This window comes from Doryrhamphus excisus, chromosome 5 (assembly GCF_030265055.1).
Source record: "Doryrhamphus excisus isolate RoL2022-K1 chromosome 5, RoL_Dexc_1.0, whole genome shotgun sequence".
Classification (NCBI taxonomy): Eukaryota; Metazoa; Chordata; class Actinopteri; order Syngnathiformes; family Syngnathidae; genus Doryrhamphus; species Doryrhamphus excisus.
The window spans coordinates 15530813-15549931 of NC_080470.1; the positions used below are offsets into that span (position 1 = coordinate 15530813).

The 19119-nt window shown below is 40.3% G+C and overlaps 3 protein-coding genes across 12 annotated transcripts in view; 2 read left to right on the top strand and 1 right to left on the bottom strand.

The window, feature by feature from the left end:
• rnf220b (ring finger protein 220b) overlaps positions 1–3414 on the top strand; it is a 48068-nt gene extending 44654 nt beyond the window's left edge. The window contains exons 10-15 of one of the 2 annotated variants that reach the window (XM_058074426.1): positions 771–830; positions 911–969; positions 1039–1111; positions 1285–1393; positions 2723–2797; positions 2868–3414. In XM_058074426.1, coding sequence (XP_057930409.1) covers positions 771–830; positions 911–969; positions 1039–1111; positions 1285–1393; positions 2723–2797; positions 2868–2939 — 448 coding nt within the window. In that variant the 3' untranslated portion in view covers positions 2940–3414. The remainder of the gene's footprint in view (positions 1–770; positions 831–910; positions 970–1038; positions 1112–1284; positions 1394–2722; positions 2798–2867) is intronic. The other variant, XM_058074425.1, reaches the window with a different exon arrangement.
• A 17-nt stretch (positions 3415–3431) lies between these two features.
• Positions 3432–16598, top strand: guk1b (guanylate kinase 1b). Of its 2 annotated transcripts, XM_058074437.1 has the most exons (9): positions 3432–3683; positions 5159–5273; positions 7456–7497; positions 8846–8965; positions 10858–10954; positions 12037–12175; positions 13242–13326; positions 13394–13479; positions 16132–16598. In XM_058074437.1, the coding sequence occupies exons 2-9, from the start codon at positions 5162–5164 to the stop codon at positions 16162–16164; spliced, it is 714 nt and encodes a 237-aa protein (XP_057930420.1). In that variant the 5' UTR covers positions 3432–3683; positions 5159–5161; the 3' UTR covers positions 16165–16598. The 2 variants fall into 2 exon arrangements, with proteins under 2 accessions (XP_057930420.1, XP_057930421.1); XM_058074438.1 differs by lacking the exon at positions 8846–8965 and having other exon boundaries at positions 3435–3683; positions 16132–16597.
• The window catches only part of obscna (obscurin, cytoskeletal calmodulin and titin-interacting RhoGEF a), an 88161-nt gene continuing 85374 nt past the window's right edge, over positions 16333–19119 (bottom strand). For 7 of the 8 annotated variants that reach the window (XM_058074409.1, XM_058074406.1, XM_058074407.1 and 4 more), the window contains one exon: positions 16334–18362. In XM_058074409.1, coding sequence (XP_057930392.1) covers positions 18179–18362 — 184 coding nt within the window. In that variant the 3' untranslated portion in view covers positions 16334–18178. Of the gene's footprint in view, positions 18363–19119 lie in introns of all 8 variants that reach the window. The other variant, XM_058074403.1, reaches the window with a different exon arrangement.

Genomic DNA, 19119 nt, shown 5'->3' on the forward strand with positions numbered 1-19119 from the left:
AGAGCACAGCACACACACCGATTCCCGCACTTCCTGGTTCACAGGTCATGCTCAACCCGCCCCACATAGCTGGCCAAACACATGCCTGCAACAGAAGAACCAACTGCGTTCGTGGTTTCTCTCGTGTGTATAGAATAAAAAGATATCTGAATACAACACAATTAAATACATGTATTTGTACGCTTGTGTCTTCGTTGGAATAGGTGTGTATGCTATGTCAGTTGGTTCTTCTGTTGCAGGCATGTGTTTGGCCAGCTATGTGGGGCGGGTTGAGCATGACCTGTGAACCAGGAAGTGCGGGAATCGGTGTGTGTGCTGCGCTCTGGTGGTGGAAGTGTGAAAAATAAAGTTGACTGGAAGCAGCCGTTCGCCGTGTTCTTTTTTTTTTGGTATTGAAATCCTTAAACAAAGATTGATTTAAGCTGCTTTTGTATCGATATAAGCAGACCAAATTGGCTGGCGGGAGATGAAAAGGGCATCGTAGTAACCGGATTATCATAATAACCGGGTATCGTACTAACGGAACTAATTATATCATAAAAGACTAGAAATTTGCCGGGAAATGAAAATAGTATCGTAATAAGCAGTAATTCGTTATAACCGATATCGATATAACGAGACTTTACTGTATTTGATGAAGTAAATGTAGTGATAATACGTATTCCTATACTGTATTCTGACTATTCTGACTTTGATTCTCAAACGGTGTCACATAAGAAGAAGAGTTTGGTGTGTTTTTGTTGCGTTTTTTCCCTGAGCGTTGTCGTCAGATACACAGAGACAGATGTGATCATGTGCTCTGGTGAAAACATCAAGGAGTCGACAGCCAAGTATGTGTTTTTTCTCAGCCGCTTCACACGTCAAAGCATCCTTGCCTGCTGTGATGCCATGTTTGGTTGTCCCTCTGCAGCGGCAGCATAATGCCCGACCCCGGAGTCCACAGAGAAATTTCCAAATGGTGCAGTGAGGGTATGGCAACATAAGATGAATCACTATTCCGATTCATGCTTCAACTTTTGCTCACTTGTCACCTTGCAGAGAGTCCTTCCACCAGCACTTGCGACAAAGTGGACGCCCTCCCGAAAACCTGCAAAAACATGAACACAGACATGTGAGTTTTGTGAAATATCACATTTTAGTGTGTGCATCTGATAAACGACACAACACATGCAGCCAATGGGATTGCTGCTACATGCCATGCTCACTGTCCATGATGGCGAGCCATTTCATAGATCTCCCATTTATAAGTGATCTGTTGTGTCTAATGTGTGTGTGTGTGTGCAGGCTCCCAGAAGACTGCACGCCGACGTCCCTGGATGCTCTTAAAGCTCGGATACGAGATTTAGAGAAACAGTTGTGTAAAGGAGACAGATTTAAATGCCTCATCTGCATGGTGAGTTGGCTTGATGGCTTACATATTTCAGGAGGTTTATTCCTCTGAATGTGTTATTATTTATTTGATTTCATGGAATTAGTTGTTATTATTGTTATTTTTATTATTTACTATTGTCATTTATGATCATGATGAACAATAATTTTAATAATAATTATTAATAATATTGGTGTTTTTTCTGTATTTGTAGTTTTTCCATTTATTTGTATTATGAATTCATTATAATAATTAATCATTATTATAATGATCATTCTTATTATTAGTACAACTTGTAGTATTTGTAGTATTATTAGTGTATCTTCCTGTATTTCTATATATTTTACTTTTATTTATGTTATTATAGTAAAATTAGAATTTACATTAAATTATTATTGTTATTGTAATTAATTTGTTAAATATTTATATGTTATTGTTATTATTATATTAACAATTATTGATTAGATTTTGAAAAATTATAGGTATTGGAAACCATCCATCAAAAATATATCTATATAAAATCCTAAAAATATATTTTCTTTGTCTTCTGTATAAAAATGAAAAAGACCTGGCGTAGTTTTTATATAATTGACAGTTGTATATGTGTTTATTTAGTATATTCTTATTAGTAATAGTAGTAGTAATATGTATTGTATTATTTATGAGATCAATTAATTATTTTACCAATGAACTTAAAAAAAACTTTCAAATCAATGAATAATTTAAAGATTACATAAAAACTATACATTTTTTTATTTTAATTTTACTTTTATTTTATATTATTTCTATTTATGTATATTATGTTATATTATTATAAATTACATTATTTTAATATCGCCATCAAATAATCATTTGTGGCTTTTATTTCAAGTGTGAGTTGAAGATGTCCTGCGTTCCTCCATGCTGATCCATGCCATGTGGTTAACGTTACAATTCTGTAGAGCAGGGGTCCCCAAACTTTACCAACTCAGGCCCCACTTGAAAATCTAAAGAATGTATGCGGCCCACCTTTGTCCTATAAACAGTACATTGACGAAATGCTGCATTCTCAAAGCACTTAACTTGCTATCGTTGTTGTTGTTATTATTATTATTATTAGGCCTATAAATATTTTTTAAATCATGTAATAAATATTTTACAATAAAATAATAATTTTTAATCATAGTTTTTATGACCTCTCATGGCCCACCTGCAGTACCACTATGACCCACCAGGAGGCCGCGGCCCACACTTTGGGAATCACTGCTGTAGATTAAGCACATGTCAAGTGTCAATGTACTTGCTTTGGGCGACATCTAGCGGCCTGGTGTAGTATTATACGTATTAAAGCTTTGCACGTGTCCCCCCACACAGGACACGTACACCACCCCGCTGACCTCCATCCAATGCTGGCATGTTCATTGTGAGGAGTGTTGGCTCCGAACGCTGGTAGGCTTCTTTCTCTGCAAATGTATCTTTAAAAAAAAAAAAAAAGAGATAGATTCGTGTATGTATTCAGGGAGCGAAGAAGCTGTGCCCTCAATGCAACACCATCACCTCTCCTGGAGACCTGAGGAGAGTCTACCTGTGACGCCGGGACCACCATGAGGGCTGGACTTGTGAGCAGCTGGCCTGACTCCCACCCTCGTTCTCACCTTGGACCTACTTTTTAGTCAGAGCAGCCTCCCTCAGTGACTCCTAAACCATTTCCTGCAACCTGATTGGTGGATTAAGCGAACAACGAGACGATATTTATCAATTTTATAACCCTTTTGTGTGTTTTATGAGGAATAGAAGCACATGTATATAGTTTTTTTGTGTTTGGTGTTTGTATATTGACTGTACAGTTTGTCTTTAGCTGCTCCTGCGTCCACACTAACTTCTTCGTCCGTGTTACCAAAATAAAAGATGTGGCCCAAAAAAGGAGGCTTGAGGTTGTACTATATTGCTGATGGAGATGTAACGACTTTTCAAGAAGTGGGTCGCTGCGGGATTAGCAGGGTGGAGCCAAGCGCGGCTCTACCGGAGCTAAATCTCAATACTCGCGGCTTTTACTTTGAAAGATACTCAGCCCGGAAAATATTGCTAATTTTCTCATGTCTAACTTCCATCTGTAAGCCCCAGTTTCCTGATGTGTGTATAGCACAGCAGTGGTCATGTGACCTGCACTGTCCAGGTGTGGATGGGCGGGATATAAAAAAGCCGCCGTGTGATGGGTCGGTTCGGGCTGAGGGGAGACGGCGGTAATTGAGGTTGACAGTGAGCTGATCAGAGACTCCCTCATTGAACAACAAGACCTGACCGAGGGATATACTCAACTTCTTCTCCAGGAAAGGTAAGGAAAATGCCTTCCCTTGTAATCATTGATTAAAAAATACAATAAATATAACTTATTTATTAGATAAAATGTATGTTTTATAACAAAAGTGTTTTATATGTAAGCCTAACATTCCAGTTATGACTCACGTGAGATACAAAGTCATTCCTGCTTAGCACAATGTTAATTACATAGAAAATCCCATGTAGTGCTAGCCATTAGCATTCGCGATTCCCGAAGGTAAAGGGATTATATTTAATAAGCATAAGAACAAAAAGTAACATGTTATAATCTAACGTGTTGGTCTTGGAGGAGAGGTTGCCAAAAAAAAGCACGTTGGAGCGTTGGAGTCACTTACTCTATATTAGCCCATTAATAGACGACATTAGCGGCATTAAACATCCCCTTCAGAATAAAAGCACAAGATCACAGCGAGCACATCGGAAATAGAAAAAAATACTAATAGTAATAAAAAAATTGTTGTTAACCCTCTGTTTTTAATCATAGTTAAAATACATCTTTATGATAATCAAATATATAAAAACAGGTATAGAAATGAAATGATACTATTGTAACTATTTGGAATAATTATCAGTCTGATATCTGTTGATATCAGTATCAGATTTGTCCCCGATCATGAAAAACAATGTTAAAAATGTATAAACACATTTGTATTCAATCCACCACAGGAGATAGTTACACATATCGGTATCGGCTGATATCGGTATCAGAATTTGAGAGTTGGACAATATCGGCATATCGGATATCACTAATAATTATATCCTATAATTAATACTTTAAAAATTGAAACAATTATATCAGGTTTTTGGTAAAAACGAACTGTTCAATTACAATTATGGAATATATAGTTATTTCAAATACACTGAGGGACAATATGATCAGCGATTAATATATGAACATATGCAAATGGTCACAAATAGAGCGGCTGTTAGAGAAATAAAAGTGAAAAAACATAAGTAGACTAAAACTATATGGAATATAGGTGAAGTCAGAATGTAGCTGCATGTTATCGATACCTATACGACCCTTTGTAGCAGTGGCCAATGTTTTATAAATGGTGATGAATAAAGGAAAATCTGAAGTCCCGATCATGACATGCTTGTGTAAATGAGCAGGTAAAACAGGTCAGGCATCCCAGCAGCCTTTGTGCTACTCGGCCTAAACCCAATTAATCCTGCTTCTGACTCGCCGTGACTTCATGATCCAGCATTGAACCCCCGGGCCCCGGCCTGTTGCACCAATTAGGTGAAGGAGCATGTTTTAGTATTTGAATTAAAAGGTGACACTTATGAGTGATGTCTTGATAAAAGATCTATTTTACACCTCCCATGTGTGTGTGTGTGTGTGTGTGTGTGTTGAAGTGAAGTGGATCAGAGCAGCAGGGATCAGGGGATTAGCACAGATGACTTAACAGGAGAAGTACTGGTATCGTATGTACTAAACAATACTCCATCACTGCGTGTCCATGTCAGACCATGTCAGGACCGAGGCCGGTGGTGCTGAGCGGTCCATCCGGAGCGGGGAAGAGCACGCTGATGAAGAGGCTCCTGAAGGAACATGAAGGCGTCTTTGGATTCAGTGTGTCACGTACGTGTACCAAGCACTTCCTGTCACATTTTAAGCTCCAACAACCGCTTAAGTAGGCTTCATTACCAGCAAAACAACACAAAGCTCTCAGCTCTTCATCTAGACCAGGACTTTGCAAAGTCTGGTAGCCTCCCTGCAGTTGGGATCTTCCCTTCTCCCTGAAAAACTGATTTTCTGGGGATTATTTCAGTGTTTCTCACAAATTTGGGCCAAGTGTAGCCCTTTTGCCCTGGCCCATAAACACATTATAACGGGACTGTTGTTTGGCATTGTAACTTCTGAACACATTTCCACCACATTGGTATTGGGATCAGCAGCACCTTCTGAGAAGGTGGATGGTTGTCCAGAATCTCTTCAAAGCTACAGTGAAGAAAATAAGTATTTGAACACCCTGCTATTTTGCTATTTCTCCCACTTAGAAATCATGGAGGGGTCTGAAATTTTCATCGTAGGTGCATGTCCACTGTGAGAGAGATAAACTAAAAAGAAAAATCCAGAAATCACAATGCATGATTTTTTTAACAATTTATTTGTGTGATACAGCTGCAAATAAGTATTTGAACACCTGAGAAAATGAATGTTAATATTTGGTACAGTAGCCTTTGTTTGCTATTACAGAGGTCAAACGTTTCCTGTAGTTTTTCACCAGGTTTGCACACACTGCAGGAGGGATCTTGGCCCACTCCTCCACACAGATCTTCTCTAGATCAGTCGGGTTTCTGGGCTGTCGCTGAGAAACACGGAGTTTGAGCTCCCTCCAAAGATTTTCGATTGGGTTCAGGTCTGGAGACTGGCTGGGCCATGCTAGAACCTTGATATGCTTCTTACGGAGCCACTCCTTGGTTTTCCTGGCTGTGTGCTTCGGGTCGTTGTCGTGTTGGAAGACCCAGCCACGACCCATCTTCAATGCTCTGACAGAGGGAAGGAGGTTGTTCCCCAAAATCTCACAATACACGGCCCCAGTCATCCTCTCTTTAATGCAGTGCACTCGTCCTGTCCCATGTGCAGAAAAACACCCCCAAAGCATGATGCTACCACCCCCATGCTTCACAGTAGGGATGGTGTTCTTCGGATTGTACTCTTCATTCTTCTTCCTCCAAACACGCTTATTGGAATTATGACCAAAAAGTTCTATTTTGGTCTCATCTGACCATAAAACTTTCTCCCATGACTCCTCTGTATCATCCAAATGGTCATATGCAAACTTAAGACGGGCCTTGACATGTGCTGGTTTAAGCAGGGGAACCTTTCGTGCCATGCATGATTTCACATCATGACGTCTTAGTGTATTACCTACAGTAACCTTGGAAACGGTGGTCCCAGCTCTTTTCAGGTCATTGACCAAGTCCTGTCGTGTAGTTCTGGGCTGATTCCTCACCTTTCTTAGAATCATTGAGACCCCACGAGGTGATATCTTGCATGGGGCTCCACTCCGATTGAGATTGACCGTCATGTTTAGCTTCTTCCATTTTCTAATGATAGCTCCAACAGTGGACCTTTTTTCACCAAGCTGCTTGGTAATTGCTCCGTAGCCCTTTCCAGCCTTGTGGAGGTGTACAATTTTGTCTCTGGTGTCTTTGGACAGCTCTTTGGTCTTCGCCATGTTACAAGTTAAAGTCTTACTGATTGTATGGGGTGGACAGGTGTCTTTATGCAGCTAACGACCTCAAACAGGTGCATCTGATTCAGGATGATACATGGAGTGCAGGTGGACTTCTAATGGGCAGACTAACAGGTCTTTCAGGGTCAGAATTCTAGATGATACACAGGTGTTCAAATACTTATTTGCAGCTGTATCACACAAATAAATTGTTAAAAAATCATGCATTGTGATTTCTGGATTTTTCTTTTTAGTTTATCTCTCTCACAGTGGACATGCACCTACGATGAAAATTTCAGACCCCTCCATGATTTCTAAGTGGGAGAAATAGCAAAATAGCAGGGTGTTCAAATACTTATTTTCTTCACTGTATACGAAAAACGTTCTCCACGGCTTTGGCTGTCGGTAACTGTCAGCTGCTTCTGGAGTTATTAAATAGCACCATCTGGTGGATATGGCAGGGCACTGCCCCTGCAGTATTGTGACTGGCGTAAATGCCATCCATCCATATTCTTTACCGCTTAAATGCCATTTATTATTTCTATTATTGATATTAACAATGTGTAACCTGTCTCTTTACAGACACGACCAGGAACCCTCGACCTGGAGAGGAAGACGGCAAAGGTACTGCAAAGAACTCAGCGTTCATGTTTTAGCACCTTCAGTCCTTAGTTTCACCTGAGTACACACCTCAGTACCAAGTATTTTTAAGTACAGCAGGGGTGGTCAAAGTGCGGCCGAGGGGGGAACTTGTTTTTTTCTGAATAATAATAGTATTAATAATAGGCTTTGTTTTGTTGAATAAGAAAAATATAAAAAAATAAATACAGGGAAAAGTATCAGAGCTACATTGAAAGGATTTTTTTTTTTTTTAAAGTTATGAGAAAAAGTTCTCTGTTATATATAATATAGTCAATAATCAATTTGGATATTTAAGACTTTAAATAAAATAAGAAATTACAACCTGCCAATCCATCATCATTAGAATTTCCATTAGAACTATTTTATAGTTTAAAAATCATGTTACTATTTTTAAATTTTTTTAAACACCTTTCTTTTAAAGTCATTCATTTTCAATTATTATATTTGACGTTGTCAAAAAATAAAAATAGACTAAATCAAATAATTCAATACCTGAAAAAAAACATTTTATGAGAAAAAAGAATAATTAGCCTTGATTGGGATCTTCAAGAATTTAAATAATATTAGACATTACAATAATACATACGTCAATACATCAACAATTACACTTTCCTTTATTTCAACTATTTAAAAAAATACATTAGCAATGATTTTGTTTAAATTGTAGAAGAGAAAAATCATTGTCAGGTATTATATTTGACTTTCTCCCCCAAAAGTTAAATCAATAAAAATATACAAAAATAAATACAGAACTCCCAAAAAATATGTATTGGTGTGTGTAATATTGTTGTATTATTTACATAATTAGGAAATGTATTTTAGATGGAATTTTTTTATCATAGTATTTTTAAAATCCAAGAAAAATATATTGGCCTGTATATAATATTTCTCTAATATTTGGATTATCAGTGAAAAAAACAAACATATTATAGGCCTGTATTTTGTACGTAGTCAGCAATATTTAACTGCTTAGCACATCTTGACCGCCATTGTAGAAACACGTGTACATAATGTTAGGTCACACTAAGGCTGTGTGGAGAAGGTTCATTTTTTTGTCCTCAAATGTCACCCGAACATTTTGTGAGTATATCACAGAGGCATGCTGTCCTCGGTACGATAGCCCCCCCTCTGTGTAAACGGTTTGGACACCCCTGTACACGTCCTTCCTCCCTCTATGATACGTCCCAGTCTGCCAGGCAGGCTCCCGCACGTCTTCTTACTCCCAAGTGAACTTGACGAATGCCGCCCCCCCAACCTATGTCCCCCTCCTTACCCGCCTTCCTTCAGTCTGGGACGGGATAAAGCTGTGCCTGTTCTGCTTTCTCCATAGGCCTCAACACTCTCCCCCTGCTTCTGGGGGCTACTTTACTGCCCGTAGCTGACGTCTTTTCCTCCGAAGACTTAGAAAACTCATTGTCGTGTCCAAATGAATCAGAAACCACACACGAAGGTGACTGCCGCGTGATTCCACGTGCCGTTTCTTCAGGCATAAGAGAGATGGGGGGTTACTTTCATCACCCTGGAAACGCTCTCCATTGGTCCTCTTTTCCATTGGAAACAAAAAACAAGACTTTTGAAAGTACACTTTGGAGTAAAAAGCTTTTGAAAATAGCCCCCTGTGATGCCTCCGTAGTGACTCCCGTGTCCTGTCCTGTTTTACAGCTGCCCCCCTCTGTAGAGTACTAACAACCTGCAAACAATCATTAGCTCAAGTGTTACTTAACCAGACACACCGTAGTCCATTACTTGATTTATCCCTCCATGGTTGATGAATTGGCAGTTCAGGCAAAATGGAGTGCAGTACTCGGCTGAAAGTCTGTGGCCAAAAAAGGGAAAACAAAATTATATTGTTTTTTTTTCATCTAAAGTTATATAATAATAATATTAAAAAAAAATAACAACACATGTAGGAATTAACTGTTAATTTTTCAGAATGTTTATGCAATTAAAATAAATAGTACACATTAAAAAAATAATGTTTAAGAGAAATAATGTATATTGTATTTTTTATCATCTAAGTTTATATAAAAAATATTATTTTTTTAAAATAACAATATATTTAATAATTAACTGTACATTTTTCCTTTTGCTAGGAAAATAAATAGTACACATTTAACATAATTTTTATCATGATTTTTTTTGTATTACTGCTACTAATAACAATATGGATGGAACCTGCTCCTGTGAGATCTTTTATCAGATAAATTTGTAGTGGTGTTGTATTTTTATTTATTAATATTTATTTTTTTAAGTTGATAGTAGCACATGACTGATGCATCACTGATGCATGTAGGTTTTAACATTCTAGTCATAGTAAGCATATTGGTACAATGCTTTATTCCTATATTTTATTTAAATATCATTTAAATAAATGATCATAAATTAATTAATCACACAATAAATGAAACTCAAGGCAATATCAAGCCAGCATGCTCAAAATTCAGCATTCACTGCGCTGCAAATTCACACATTTTTGCTCAAAAGGTTTTCTCAGTTCTCCAAAGAAAGTTTTTTTCCACGTGAAATACGTACATCTCATTCGCCAGAAGTGGGTAATTATTCATAAATCTGTTTTTAAAAAGCCGCAATTTGTATATGGTTTTTTTTTTCGCCAAGTGTTGAGATTTTGCACTTTGTTCCTAGGTCCTTGAACGCATCAAACAGTAGCTTCTGTGAGACGTAAATGTGAAACTTGTATCTAATTTCTCCATCAATGTCAAGCTAAGAGGAGGGTCACCGCTCACCGATCTTGCGCGATGAAAACTTGACATGATTTGTCACATGGGCACTAGGCATGGGACGATCATAAATTAATTAATCGCATAATAAATTAAAATTGTCATATTGTCTGTTTTCCTCATCTCCTGCCTCCAAACAGTCAGGGAGAGAGTTTAAGCACCTTTGTCGCTTTTGTTCCATAGAACAACGGCATCAACGGAGTAAGCCCTTTTGTCAGTCATAAAGTCTCTTCGTCTCGTTGGGTGGAGGCGAGGCTGTTGGCATACACACAGAGAGCAGAAGAGAGTCAAAATTAGGAGACTAAATTATATTGTCATCGATTTTTTCGTTGTAGTTTTCTTAAAAGTAATGTTAAAATCTCGTCTCCTTTTGGTCGGCCCAATCTCGTGTATCGTCTCGTAAAATAAAATAATAATAATAGTGAAAGTTATAGTAACATCCCATGCTAATGATTGAGTGTTTTGTTGGAGTAGAGTATTAACTGGCTTTGTTTTGGTAAAATCCCCCCAGTTTGGTGCTGAAGTAACAATGTAGACGTACGATGTATGCTGTGTGTACGTGCCAATCAGACGAGTTCCATATTTCCTCTTCCCCCCGGCACAGATTACCACTTCACCACCCGGCAGGTCATGCAGGACAGCATCGATCAGGGCGATTTCATCGAGAACGCTGAGTTTTCCGGGAACTTGTACGGAACAAGGTGAGCCACTAACAACTTCAATTCCTAACCACATTCTCTGATTCATAACCGAACCAGCGTGAGAATGCTAAGGAATCCACAGAATGGCGCTGCTAAAGGCACAACCCAATGGTTGCTGGTTCGATCCCCAAGTCCCCTGTAATGGCCAGATTAAAAGGTGGCCCCCACTGGTGGAAAATCCGATGACGTGTTTCATTACTGTAACACGGGCGACACGGCTCAGGGAGATCGGTCGTCTCCCGACCTGATGGTTGCTGGTTCGATCCTCGCTCCCTGCGTAATCGTTCATTTATCGTTTATCTTATTTATAAATTTTAACATTCAGTCTGTAGTTTTACTTGCGGTTACTGGTGGAAAATAATCTTTCATTTTCTCAGGTGGACATCGGTGGTCTCCGGCCCCGATGGTCGCTGGTTAGATTCTCCAGCCCGCTGTAATCATTAAAATTTCAGGTGGATTGTCTCCCAACCCGATGGTTGCTGGTTCGATCCTCAGTCCCTGTGTCATTTTTCAAGTTTAACAATGGTTTTCCACTTTTCACCAGTTCTACCTCACATGGGGGCCATCTGACTGGGCTTTTGTAAAAATTCCGACATTTTTCATAATTCAATATTTTTTATGACATTTTTCCCCAAATGAAAATGAATTGTAAATTTCAAATTCAAAAAGCCTGTCGCCCCCTACTGGTGGATAGGGGGCGACAGAGTGGGCGTCTCCCAACCGGATGTTTGCTGGTTCCATTCTCGGACGGTGAATAGATTTCAACATTCATTGGGAGGGGGGGTTGAGGTGGATGAAAGAATAGTGGGTTTCTTTTGTGCAACAACAACAACTCCGGAGTGAAGTGTGTTGTTCCTCATGAAAACAGGTTGTACACATTTCCACGGTCCCACTGGGATCAACAGGATAAAGAGGAGATATAAACGTCTTGGGACAGATGGAGCTTTAACCCCCCCCCCCCCCCATGTGTGTGTGAGGCTTAATCTCTCCTTCTTATTGTGAGGATAACACAAAATGTGTGAGCGGCTTGAATCAAGGCAGCGATCCTCTTAGCTCGCTCACTTCATGTGTGCGTGTGATAGTAAAGCAGCCATAGAAGACGTGCGGGCCAAGAACCTGATCTGCATCCTGGATGTGGACATCCAAGGGGTGAGGAGGATTAAAGAGACGGACCTGAACCCCATCTACATCTCCATCCAGCCCCCGTCCATGGAGGTCCTGGTGAGGAGACTTCTTCATGTACCACAACACAACATGATTGGATAACGATCGAATGAGCCAATTTGGAACATGCGTTATATGAAAATGTTTTTTGACAACTCTTACTTTGACATCGCTTTTCTTGTCTATTTTTGTCCGACTAGCTTCCTTTTTCAAAACATTTTGACTCACCGGCCACTTTGAGTTAAAAAAATCTGTCCGAGGGTCCCTCCGTATAAGCGTGATCATCACTTACTCACGGTGCAACAACCGACACAAAAACACGACACATCCACAGCAAGATAGCGCATCACGTAAATCAACTGCTAATAAACAGCTTAAGCGCCACAAGGCATTCTGGGTAACCCAGTGGCAACAACAATATGAACATCCCTTCTTTTTACTTACCTGATGACCTCATCAACATATTTTGCAATGGAGCAAAAAAGCGACACGGCAAAATGTTGTGAGAAAGAGCATCACAAGCTACCCAGCATGTCTTGCGGCAGGAATATTTGCGTATTTTTGCGTATTTTTGCGTATTTTTGCGATATTTTGCGTAGATATGCTGGAGTTTGTGTTTTGGAGGTTATGTTATGCGTCACGTGTTTTCTTGTTTGGATCACTTTTTTGCCCCAGCTGCAGATGGCGTCCTCAAAAGTGTTTCACAATAGCACTGCTGGTCAGTCATGTTTGCCTCGATATAGCTTCGATATTAGCTTCCATATTAAAGGTTTAAAAGAAATTGGAAGTACCCGGTGGGCCCGATGTACCCTGCAGAACGCATTTTGCCCACCCCTGGTTTATACCGTAATAGCAGTCATCGGTGAAATGATGCCTGCAAAGGACAAAACTGGAGGTGGGTGGCCTCCGTCTCAGGTTGTCTCAACTTCTTCATCCGCTGCTGTCTTAAACAGCAACACAAAATGGAATATTTTGATTGGACCGTCCAGCCGAATAGTTATAGCTGTTCGGTTACTATGCTTTAGCCAAGAGGTGTCACCCCCATTCCGTCACTTCCGGGATGAGGCTGAACTGCAACATTTTTGTGTCAGGGACCCTTGAACAACCTCTCTAATTTGCTCAGGAAAAACGTCTGCGAGACCGACAGACGGAGTCAGAGGAGAGTCTACAGAAACGTCTGGAGGCAGCTCGCGTTGACATTGAGCTCAGTAAGTTCATCTCTCCTCATTCATGCCGTCATCAATATGTGACGCTGATCGGAACACTCCTCTCCAGGTAAGGAGCCAGGGGTCTTTGACGTCATCATCATCAACGATGACCTGGAACGCGCCTACGCGGAGCTGAAGGAGATCCTCAATGATGTGAGCGAACGGAACACTTGAACGCGTTTCTTCTTCCTATTCATCACTCCGGCTGACATGGCCGTCTAAGCCTAAGCCTCCTTTTGTTGCAGAGGTGCATTGCGGCCATTCTAAAAATAGAATTTAACGGGAAAACTCAGCTGTAGTTTTACAAGAATATAGTCAAAATATGAAGGGAAAAAGCTATAATTTTAAGAGAAATGATGGGGGGAAATAGCAACATTTTAGCAACATAAACGTCTTGTTACCACGAATAAAGTTGTCATTTTTGGGAGGCAAAAGTGGAATTTGTAGAAACAACAACAGCAGAAATTTTATGATTTAATTTTAAAATTATTTTTTTTATTTTATTATTAAAAATTTTACGAGACTAAAGTTCAAATATTGAGAGGAAAAAAAGTCTTATTCTGCTGGGACAGAAATACCAATTTTAAAAGAATAAACTTATTATAACGAAAAATAATGTAATTGGAGTTCCGTAGAGATGAATTATTAAAAATGTTAACATGCTAAGAGTTAGCATGGTAACATCTAGCAAGAAAGCCTCAATTTTAGAACGTACCAAGGCTGTCCTAGAACCTCTCTGCATAATGCCATGTGTATATTTGCCTTTAGACATTAGTAAATTAGCTAAGATGCTAAAAGACATCTGCTAGCACCTAGCAAGACAGCCTCAAGTCCCAAAAGTGATAAGGCAGTCCCATAGTGTCCCCACATAATGCCATGTGTGTATTTGCCTTTAGACATGAGTAAATTAGTGAAAATGTTAACATGCTAATATGCTAACAGACATCATGCTAGCACCTAGCAAGACAGCCTCAAGTCCCAAAAGTGATAAGGCAGTCCCATAGTGTCCCCACATAATGCCATGTGTGTATTTGCCTTTAGACATGAGTAAATTAGTGAAAATGTTAACATGCTAATATGCTAACGGTCATCATGCTAGCACCTAGCAAGACAGCTTCAAGTCCCAAAAGTGTTAAGGTGTCCCCACATCATACCATGTGTGTATTTGCCTTCGGACATGAGTAAATTAGCTTAAATGCTAAGTGCTAGCATGTTAATTGCTAGGACATAGCATCAAGTCATGAAAGTTGCCAGGCACTGCTGTGGTGTCTGTACATGTCATGTGTTGTTTTCCAATTGAAAGCAGCACTTGCATTGCCATGGAGGACTAAAGAGCAGAGCGGGTGTGACGTGCGGGTTGATACTGAACTATCGATTCCTGACATGATGATAACACAGCTTATTGCTGTATCATGGATTCTACGAAAATGTTGATATTTTGATATTTTGGTATTTGAGGTGCCTGGAGTCACTGTGCTTAATTAGAAAAATCTAACTTTTAAAATCTACACAATAAATGAGCTGTATGGTATCAGCTGGGAAGGGAATCATCGTAATCGCACATGTCGACACACCGTCGTTTTCAAAGGGAGGGGCTGTGAGGAGGAGGACAATGAATGGGCACAAATGACTGAAAAGGCTGAATCGCTCATGTCGAACAGAAGCTTCTTACGGCCAAACGATTCGAGATATCGACACCACGAGACGACCGTGAGCGGCCCAAGGGTCGGGGCTTCGCATAGATCTGCTCGTTTTGCATATCGGTTGAGAAATGATCGCACGAGGACGAGTCGAAAACATCGAAAATTGAAGAGTTGTAGAAAAAAAGACGGTGTCTTTAACATTGGAGTGAATGGGAGAAATTTTGCGTCGCTTCTAGGGGCCCAGAAGGCAATCCGTACATCTCATACATCTCAGACATGAGAGTGACATTTTTGGAAAGGGGCGGAAAATTCCTATGTTTTCACTAAAATAAATCAAGCTAGCTAAAACGGTGTGGCCAGGAAGAGGAGTTGTTTGCAAAAAAAAAGTTATCTTTTCGCCTCCCGTGCTCTAGCGTCAGAGTGGGAGATGAGGGCCCTGTGCACACCTCCTTCTGATGAAGATAGAGCCAAAACTAAACATTCAACGAAAAAAATAATTAGCGACAGATATAGTTGAGAAGTTTATCTAAAAAAATGAGCCATTAATCACGTTTCTACGTGGCCGCATGGCTGAGCTACAAGGCTGTGAAAAGTCTGTAAATTCTCTTTTCTCTGGCTTTTCTATGTGCTGTTCTAAAAATAGAAACAGATGTACCTAATCTTGTGGCCCATTTTTGAACGTTTTGATTAATAGTCATGGTTTCATGAACCTTTCCAAAAAACAAATGCTGCTGTAGTCCCGAGCGTCACGATTCCAAACAAAATAAAGTTGGCATTTTTGGAAAATTTTGGAATATCATTGGAATAAATCACAATTATGACAAAAAAAATTACTAGGAAATTGTTGGGGAGGGAAACCCATGCAATTTTACCAGAATAGCGTTTAAAAAGAGAGAGAAAAAAGTCAGAATTTTAGGACAATAATCCCATCATACTATGAGGACAAATGTCATTTTAGTAGCACAGAGTTGAATTCATGAGAAAAAAGTTAGTTTTGAACAAGTTGGAATATTCTGAGAAATAAGAGGAAATTGAGGAAAATTAGGGATATGGCATATATGGCATATGTGGCATATGGGATATCGGTAAAGAGCCACTATGGATCATTTCCAATGCTAACCTCTGCTAAAGCAATGTGGTCACCTTTTGTGTTTTTGTGCAGGAAATCCAAAAGGTTCAAGAGAACAAATCCTAAAAAGGCCACGCATCCGTACCTCAGGACGCGACAATGCTCGTAAGCAACTTAAGGAAAGTCCCTGCTGGAGAAAGCTTGTCTGTTATGCTCCAAGTGTCACGGCGGAGAGCTTAGTTCAGCAGGTTGTCCTGCTCAGGAGAAAAAGAAAGCAAGATGGAGGTTTGTGTTAGTAGAATATTTAGACGCGGTTAGATTCTAATTAGCCCAGTCTATTCCTCACCCGCATTGGGAAATTCTCAAGTGGGGGTTGGAGGGCAGTCTGCGCTCACTTTATTTGGTACACCATGTAGCTAATTATTAGAAAGGCCTGTGGACATGAGTGGATGTATACGGTGTCACTCACTGGGATGTCCAGGTGGCGTGGGAACACCCGCATGCAAGTTCGTGCTGAATCAATAAAACCAGACAATCACCAATCGACTTGATGGTGTTTATTTCAACCATTTAGACATCAGTAGTGTTGGCAAAAATGACTTTTTTCCAAAGTAATTAGTTGTACAGTAATGGTTTTATTTGTCCAAATCATGCGTTTTTTCCTAAATAGAAATACAGTAAACCTCGGATATATCGGAAATTCGCTCACAACGGACAGCTAAAAAAGAACCGATTTTTCTGTAATGCATTTCCAATAAAAATTAATTGCATATATCGGATTTTTTATAACGGATTTTGCCTATTTCGGACAAAATCTCCAGTCCCGTTCCAATGCATTTCCATGAAATTTCCCTGGCATATATCGGATGGCCGCATCGTGGCGCTCCGATTCGCCGAATCGTGACAGGCCGCTATACGACGTCATTTGCAGCGTTTGCAGCGTTGCCTGCGCGTCCAGGTACATTGGAAACATAGTCAAGGAAGTGCCTTTTTATAACGGATAAAATCCGATTTATGCATATACCGGATATAAATCCGATATATGCGTAAAACGGACATTTTCCGGTATACGCATATAACGGATTTCGCTTATATCGGACAAAACCAGTGGGAACAATTGAATCCGATATATCCGAGGTTTACTGTAGTGTAAATGTGACTATGGGGGTGCTCTTTCATGTATACAGGGTTTTAATAATGTTAAAAAAAACGTATGTTTTAAAGGTGCTAAACAGGTTTTCTATGCTCTACCTACAAAAATATTCCATTTCTAAAATCAGGAATCACACTTTGCTGAAATTCCCATATTAACCACAATAAACGAGGGACTACTGAAGTTCCTTTCCCAAAAAGTAACTGAATTATTTTGATTATCAGAGAGCAGCACTTACACACATGAGTCTTATTTATGACTTATTTAATTACTCTTATGTCTACTCCATTGGTTGATAGGAGTGCAAATGCGACTATAGGGCTGTTATTTCATGTCTAGAGGGCTCTAATTATGTTTAAAAAGCATATTTAGAAAGTTGTAAACAAGTTCTCTATGCTGTAGATATATTCCATTTATAAATAAGGAATTTTGCAGAAATTCACAAATTAACCGTAAAAAACTATGGATTACTGTAGTTATTTTAGCAAAAAAGGATGTCATTATTGTGTGACTGTTTTGAAAAGGCTTCAAATATGTCAAAGAGTTGGGCTTTAGTTCTTTGTATTGTGACATGCAGTTCTCTGCCAAAACACTAGGGGTCAGTGTTTTCCTGCAACTCTGGTTGACTAGCTGTTTAGTTTCCTATAAGCAGTATTGAGCGATGGTGATTGAAGCCACACCCAGATGGTTGATATCGATATTGGTGCATACTAACACGTCGCAAACAGCTGTATAGCAATTGAACTCATCATTAATGTTATATTTATTACTGCCAACACTGCACATCAAAACAAAAAGACCAAACCATATCATCATGGTATATAATCACTGTCATCACTGCACTGAGCCCTGAAATGTGAGGATCATGCAGCTTTTTAAGACACATCATCAGAGGATGCTTAACGCCACCACGTAACGTAAAGCATGTAAGCTACATTCCTCCTCGCTAAAGATGCTGACGTTGGGGGGGGGGGGGTGTTGGGGGCTTCACTGCTGGAGGAAGGGACTTTGAAGCTTGGTGCGCACCTGGTCTCGCTTCTCCTCCTTCTGCGCCAGGTAAGCTTTCAGCTTGTCGGTGGAGAAACACACCTTGGAGTGGCGCGATCGCTGGGGGGCTCGGTGAGCCCGCAGCCACGCGTTCTGGAGACACTCGGCCGCGGAGGGTCGCCCCCTGGAAGACAATTCCAAAAGACTTTGGATATCGTGTTTAACAGAAATAGCTAAGCTTCTGGCTGTCCTCTGGGCAAGCTAGGGAGGAAATTGACCCTGGGATTTTTAGTCAGGCGTCAATAATGTTACACTTTACAATAAGGTACACAAAATGGAAGTAGCTAACCAAGAAATCTACATAACCCTGGTCATTACTTCCTGATTATTCTTCATTAGTTCCTTAATAACTACTGTATTTTTGGGGGTTCCTTATGGTAAAGTAAGACTGACAGTAAGGTCACATTGATGAGACATGGCCACCACAGGAAGTACTGTACAGAACAGGAACTCTTCTGTACGATGATCTGTCTGAGGCACAATCCCTTACTATAGGGGTGTTATTTCATGTCGAGAGGGCTCTAATGTTTTTAAGGGGCATGGCAAGGGGCCATGGAGAGGCAACCCCGACCAGAAACAGGGCGCCAGCAGGCTGGAGGAGAGCCACACCCCCGAGACCGGCGGGAGACCATACCCCACTAGAGCAGAAGGGCATCAAGGGCCACACACCTGCGGGCACAAGGACACCCCCGCCAACTGGAAGGGAGCCCGCCCATGGCCAGAGGCGCCGCCACCCCCACACACCCACAGGAAGCGGAACCCGGCCAGCCCCAGGTAACCCCAGGATGGACCACCGACACAGGACCGCCCCAGCCGGGACAGATGAGGCCGGGACCCACTACCCCATGGAGGACCAGGCGGCAGAGATGGATCACCCAGCG

Bases quoted from the DNA above. Each gene is read 5' to 3' on its own strand.
- guk1b (XM_058074437.1), top strand. From the start codon at position 5,162: ATGTCAGGACCGAGGCCGGTGGTGCTGAGCGGTCCATCCGGAGCGGGG. The intron at 8,966-10,857 runs GTGACTGCCGCG...CCCCCGGCACAG, and splicing joins ATCAGAAACCACACACGAAG to ATTACCACTTCACCACCCGG. The intron at 10,955-12,036 runs GTGAGCCACTAA...TGCGTGTGATAG, and splicing joins GGGAACTTGTACGGAACAAG to TAAAGCAGCCATAGAAGACG.